This window comes from Sitodiplosis mosellana, unplaced genomic scaffold (genome assembly GCF_009176505.1).
Source record: "Sitodiplosis mosellana isolate CC-2019 unplaced genomic scaffold, AAFC_SMos_1.0 Smas_scaffold_30, whole genome shotgun sequence".
In the NCBI taxonomy this organism is placed as follows: domain Eukaryota; kingdom Metazoa; phylum Arthropoda; class Insecta; order Diptera; family Cecidomyiidae; genus Sitodiplosis; species Sitodiplosis mosellana.
The window spans coordinates 4,114,603-4,121,425 of NW_022595272.1; the positions used below are offsets into that span (position 1 = coordinate 4,114,603).

A 6,823-nucleotide genomic window follows, 5' to 3' on the forward strand; every position below is an offset into this window, starting at 1 on the left:
TCATTCGATGTGTGTGCACACAATGATGATGAGTGTTGATTCATGCATTCGCTTGGTGCACAACGCGCGTCATCGTTATCATCGAGGACTTGTCTCCCATTCGTTGCGTGCATAAACCGCATAAGCAACGTTAAGCCCGTAGTGCAATGAATCAGCGAACGATGTGATAAGAGTGATGGATTTTGTGTGCACAAATGCAAGAAGCGGAAGTAAATGTAAAGGAAAAGTTGAGCAACCATAAAAAGGGATTAAATACGACGAAACGCGGCTAACAAAACAGTGTGAGACGACATCGAGTGAAACAGAGAGATAGATAAAACTCCGCCAGCCAGCGAATAGAAAAACAAAAGAAAGCACACACAGAGCACAACACAATATACAATCAAGTTCTCTGGAGAACTTGACCATTCGAGAAATGGCAAAATTGAACAGCCATGAACAACAGTTATTGTCCACGGAATACGGTTCGAATGCGATAAACACGAGCGCGGTGGGAAGTGCAAGCAGCAATTCAATGAGCACAACATTTCCGTCGAATCATCATTTGCTGGTGAGACATGCTGCCATTGAAATCTCACCGTCGGCCATATCGCATTCGCAACACCAGCTCAACAGCGGAAACAGCTTCGAATTAAACGGTGTGACAACGTCATCATTGTCTGAAGACTCTGGTCTACCGCTCACCACAAATAGTTCCATTTCGAGCGGTGATTCCACCCGAATGGGCCTATGCAAATTTGAATTTGAGGTAAGTTCTTTTTTATACACTGAACTCATTTAAGAATGACAAAACAAAGCACTTTGTTCTGAATGTCAAAAATTGAATTTGATTTTGTTGATTTCAGTTGGCTGCCGAAAGTGATGCGGAAGTGTCACAATTCGATTCATTGGAAAATTGTTCAGACGGTGGCATGAGCGCGGAGAATTTCAACACATTGAAGAAAGTGCCATTGGCACCGATTGATCCACCGCCGGAATTTCAGGTAAATCCAACTGAATTGAATCTTCTGTGCTCGGTTTCTAATTCTTTCGATTTCTTATTGAAAACTATAGGATTCACCGCAGACAACGTTGCTGCGATCGAAAGCAGTGCAGAGTTTTTCAACGAAATTGGCCAAGAACATTGTATCGACAGCCATCACCGGCAATAATCCAAATTCCATTTACGACGAGGTGCCAATGAATCCATTGAAAACCAAATCGCTCGAGATTTTACCGACCGAATCGGAACGCGAGCCATACTCGTACGAACGATTGCCGCGCAAGCGAAACGATTACGAAGACGAAGAGTGTCAGGTGTATCAATGCGAATACCATTTGTATCATCGCACAACGGATGACTTCTACCATACTTATGATATTTATGCTAGTGATTCTGTACTTAATACGCATATCGACAATATTTATGATGTTCCATGTGATGAATATCCAGCGAATGCAAGCTGTGACTCGATTCTGGAGCGCAACGATCATTTCACAATTTTTGACGATAATCTAACCAAAGCCGGAGTTTCGATGATTCTGAAACCACCGGACAATTGCAATCGATTGCAAATGGAACAGGCCAACGAAATCCACGATTACGATTTGTATTATCAGCGTAAAACAAAATGTGGCAAAAGCTACTGTACAAATAAAACGATCGAACCATATTCATCTGGTACATCAACATTGGCATCGACAAACAATTCACTGCGGCCATCCGAGTCAAGTGCAACGGCCAATGACAACATTCACTCGAAATCGTCGACACTATCGTCGGTGTCGAAGGCAAAGTCATCGTCGTCAACATCGACGTCGATCACAACATTTCAGCATCGTAAAACACCATCAATTCTGTACAGTCCATTACATTATCATGCCAATAGTAATTTGTCGACGGGCAATCGTCCAAATTCACGCAATTCACTGAACAGCCGACTGTCCAGTTCACATAATTCATTAACAATATCATCATCAAACAAAGCCGACGATTCAATATTCATAACACAAGCCATGTCGCATGATGCATTAACCAGTCGTGAAATATCCGATTTCTATAATGTTCCCATTGATTCAGACATTTATGCGTTGCCGATTGATGTGATTCGGCCTATTTTTAGCTTAAACACTAGTCGAACGTGCACCAGCCGCAACAGCATCAATGGTGGTTGCAACGGAGCAAAAAGCATATTGGGCGATAAATCCACACTTAAATCGGTCGTTTCGATGCAGAACACAATCAGTGATATCCAGCAATTGCCAGTGTCCACGCGCACCACTATGCTACTCAAAAGTGGCACAAAACATTTCCGTGGCCGTTTGAAGTATGTGCGCAACAATAAGCGACGAAAACGCCAGCAAAGTTTGGATGGCTGCAACGGTGCCAGCAATGTGATCCCATCGAAATCGTGCCGATCGAGCAGCAGTAACAGTGCGGCCGATAAACGGCACAGTGTCCCGGAAAATGTGATTACCGAACCAAAACACATAATGCTGGATGAGGTCAAACAGCAAATGATGTACACCAGTTTGTGTTCGAGCTCAAGCGAATCAGCACTCGAACTGAAAGCAATCACGAAAAATATGTCGAACAAAACAAATTTCAATGGCAACTGCAATCACAGCAATAGCAGTGGACGAATCAACAAACTTGCATTGTTCGGCACATTTTCATCCAACAAACATTCAAACAATAACAATAATAATTCGACTAGTTTCAATCACAACACAGCGAATAAATCAATTGTGATTTTAAAAAGTGATCGAAATTTCAATTTGTCACACATTAACAACAATAATTTGAACAATAACACGATCGGTGCAACCAGTTCCATTGCAAATAGTCATACAAAATCATCATCGGTATCGGTCACATCAATTGTGAGCACACCAAATCATAATGCGACCACAACCAATTCAAAATTGCCAAATGTATCATCAAAAATTGCCGCAAAAAATGCGTGCAACATTAAGAAAATCTCGTCGTCGCCAAGTATTGCCAAAGAAACTAACGATGGTCTGACCACAAATGCCACAAACAATACACCACAACCAGCACAGTCATCAGCGAAAAAATCCCAATTTTCCATCAGTTTGAATTTAAAGCAAAAATTTTGCAGCATTTTCCGCTTTCGAAAATCCTATTCAACCCATCATGCTTCGAATACCGGATCAAATCAACGCGATATGACTGATTACGAAGTAGCTGCCGGCGGCACTGAGAGAAAAGTCAAATTTTCAACACGAGCTCTGCCACCATTGCCACCAAAACTCAAAGGTAACATTGATTGAAATCGAAGAATTTTCTGTTGTTTTGTGTGTTTCACTTGATTTAAATGTGAATTTTCACTGCAGGCACAGCTCGCATCGAGTCACCCGGAACAATTGAGTCCAACTCAGCTGCCGAAGAAAGCAACGAAGACCGCGATGGAAAGAAGAATGACGTTCAAACAACCATGGACTTTGCGACCAACATTGAAAAAGTCAAAGAGGTGACCGAAATACTGTTTTGATTGAATTTTTTGACAGAATTTAAAATAACGATTCTAATCTCATTTCAATTGCCACTTACAGTATGGCTGGTATTGGGGACCGATTTCAAGTGAAGCAGCTGAAAAAATCCTGTCAAATGAACCGGATGGAAGTTTCATTGTGCGCGATAGCTCTGATGATCACTACATTTTCTCGCTGACATTCAAGCTCAACAATTGCGTGCGTCATGTACGAATCGAACAGGATCAAGGAACTTTTTCATTTGGTTCATGTGCGAAATTCAAGTCAAGAACTATCATGGAGTTTATTGAAAATGCGGTGGAGAGTTCACGCAGTGGAAGGTAAGCGATTGTGAATTTTGCTTTTTTTATATCGAATCTAAACCAATATGCAAACCAATAGGTATCTGTTCTTCTTCCATCGACGACCCGAACATGGCCCAATGAGAGTTCAGCTCACCAATCCCGTATCACGATTCAAACACATTCAAAGTCTACAACATATGTGTCGGTAAGTGATTGAGCTGTAACATTGTGATCATTTCATTTTCTTTCATTTCAATGCAATTTGCCGGATAAATACTAATTTTCATGTTTTCATTGAAATTTCGCTATAGGTTCGTGATTCGGCGTGCAGTCGTTCGAAAGGACTTGATTCAGACGCTTCCTTTGCCACGACGACTTCATGACTATTTGAGCTACAAGAATTGCTACTCCGAACAGGTCGAAAGTGATAGCTCTCAATCACCACCACCTGAGGTAGGTTCTGACAACGTGTCTATGCCACAAGAAAATTAAACAACTAACAAAATTTGTAGTTTTAACCACATTGAATCAATTGGCTATCTATAATAATAGTAACCACCTATGGAACTGCTATTTCCAAAAAAAAACTTTTTTACTAAAACGACTCATTGAATCTTTTTCGCTCTTTTCCCACAGATAAATGAAGAAAACCACAGCGATGAAGCTGAAGAGCATGTGATTCTGAGGTAAAATGTTTGCGCAGCCAGTGTGCTAATGGATATGATGCGCCGAATTTATTCGAAGCAAAGCAGCCGCAACAAAAAATTTACTCAATTAGCCACATTAGGTATAACAATAAAGTGAAACAAGAATGTACATTACATATAGATTGATCATAGCCTATCCATGTTTATGTTATTGTTCAATTTGCTTGAGTTGTTTGTTTCAAATTCGTTTTCATTTTATGATTGAGGAAATCTATTCGTAGAGAACATCTTAGATTAGTTGAATTTTTTTTACAAACAAAACAAAATTATATGGCAATGGAACATTGCTCAAGTAGATGATACTAGTCATTTGAATAGATTTGGATCTAAATTATTCGATATACAATCTATCTAAGGAAATAAAAAGAAAACACAAGTATTAATTATTGATAAAAAAAGAATGGGCAATCAACGCCGACGCAATACAATGTTCCGAAGACTGTGGAGCATCATATTTAGTGGTTGTTTTATAAACGCATATAAAATATGCACTAACGAATTCACAATTTGGAGAACGGAGAAATGAAATTCGAACGGAAAATTTATAATGGTGCGACAACAATGCACAGTGCAAATTAAATCAATTGATGAGTGAAACCAAAATTTCGAAATTGTAATTTTAAGCGACCGAATTGGTACAAAATGAAACAGAAAAGAAAACAACAAATATTTTTAGACATTTTGAGAATGAACTTTTTTCCAAACGATATTCAACACATTGGCACAGTCATTTTCATTACATTCAGGTGATAAGATTCAGAAGAGAATAGAATAATGCAATCGAAACACACATACCAACACACACACTAAGAGTCTTCTTCCATAAAATAATGTGTCCCACAGAAATACAATGCAATAGCCCAGAGCAATTAAATAAAAACCAACAAATGAATATTGTTTCAATTTAGCAAATATGCAAACAAAACCAACATCAACCCCATAATCTATGAAATCTCGTACGTGTCAATAAACTAAATAAAAACACTAAAGAATATCCAAAATACCATTTGTTAATCATTTGAAATTGATTTGATTGCAGCTGGAATAGAAAATAGGTAAAATGACGAAATTTCCTACTCAGTACGTTCTCCATTCAAATTAATGTGGTAAACTTGAATCAATTGGTGAGTGAAAGAACTAAAAAGGCAATCAGACTATAGTTTCGTGTTTCAAATTCCTTCAATTCGCGATTCTAATCGATATCAAAGTAATTTAATTCAATTCATTTGATCAATCATTATCATAAAATGTTCAATTACTATATTTCAATCGATTTCAACCCTTTGATTTTGAAAGTATTACCAAAAAAAAAATCGTCAAAAAAGCCTACATATTCGTTTGCAACGAGTAATAAGAGCAAGTGGCATACTGCATACAGTAATATACACATATCAAATAGACAAAACCGTCTCCACCTATTCGATGTGAGTGAATAGATACACCTCCACATGAGCTTGATGAGTGTAATTTTCATTCGTTCACAATCAAAAGATGTTTTCTGTGTCAATTTGTTACGAAATCGCTTGAGTCGAATATGTTGAGTTCAAATGCTAAATATGGATAAGATTTTACGGATGAATTACGCAGACAATTAACATTTACCATTGTATTCCATTCAATTGCGTTGTAAATCGTGCTATATCAAAAATCATTCGGAAAAATTCAATTAAAAATTTCATTTCAGAAAAAAGTTACGATTTTCATTTCGAAAAAGGACAAAATAAAAATCCACTACCAAATATGATAGAAAAAAAGAGTTCAGGTTCTACTGAGATTCGAACTCAGATCGCTGGATTCAGAGTCCAGAGTGCTAACCGTTACACCATAGAACCAACTAAAGACCGTTTGCTTTTATGGGTTCTTATATAGTTGAAAGGGTTCACATGGTGTTGCAATGCATTTTCGATGTCCTTTTGGAAGAAAAAAACGGTTACATTTTTTTGCAGCTCATTTGAAAGGATTATATTAAATGGTTCTTTGAGTTGAATGCATGTGAATGGGATGAGATTGATTTTGAATTTTTAAAACTTATGAAATTATTCAATAAAATGTTTAAAATGTATGAAAATTTGAAAAGATTCGTCGCCGTTTAAAATTTTGAGCAGTTTCAATTTTTCAGTCGAAAAATAAACGTCTTTAATGTTTAAACCGAATAAGAAATGCGTTCAATTGTTAAAAAGTCTTAATTTTTAAAAATGTTGTCGTGGTTTTTGTTGCTAGTGGTTGAATGATTTTTGTGATATCAGAATAACAAAAAAAAAATTAATCAAAATGTTGCCACACCTCTTGTCATTTAGTTCATGTGTGATATGGTGATTGCGAATGAAAATAGCCCAA

General features: G+C 37.6%; 1 protein-coding gene and 1 non-coding gene across 2 annotated transcripts; one reads left to right on the forward strand and one right to left on the reverse strand.

Annotated features, from left to right (window-relative positions):
• On the forward strand, positions 1-5,487 carry LOC129569383 (putative uncharacterized protein DDB_G0277255). The gene is made up of 8 exons (XM_055448173.1): positions 1-748; positions 846-983; positions 1,054-3,259; positions 3,337-3,473; positions 3,556-3,815; positions 3,877-3,984; positions 4,091-4,232; positions 4,416-5,487. The coding sequence occupies exons 1-8, from the start codon at positions 416-418 to the stop codon at positions 4,467-4,469; spliced, it is 3,378 nt and encodes a 1,125-aa protein (XP_055304148.1). The 5' UTR covers positions 1-415; the 3' UTR covers positions 4,470-5,487.
• Positions 5,488-6,246: 759 nt separating this feature from the next.
• On the reverse strand, positions 6,247-6,318 carry Trnaq-cug (transfer RNA glutamine (anticodon CUG)). Its single transcript has one exon. It is a non-coding gene; the product is annotated as a tRNA-Gln (tRNA).
• Between the last annotated feature and the right edge of the window lie 505 nt (positions 6,319-6,823).

What these genes read in the sequence shown, in the direction of transcription:
- LOC129569383 (XM_055448173.1), top strand. Translation starts at nt 416, where the DNA reads ATGGCAAAATTGAACAGCCATGAACAACAGTTATTGTCCACGGAATAC. An exon ending in TATGCAAATTTGAATTTGAG is followed by an intron (nt 749 to 845) that starts GTAAGTTCTTTT and finishes TGTTGATTTCAG; the next exon opens with TTGGCTGCCGAAAGTGATGC. An exon ending in AGTCTACAACATATGTGTCG is followed by an intron (nt 3,985 to 4,090) that starts GTAAGTGATTGA and finishes ATTTCGCTATAG; the next exon opens with GTTCGTGATTCGGCGTGCAG.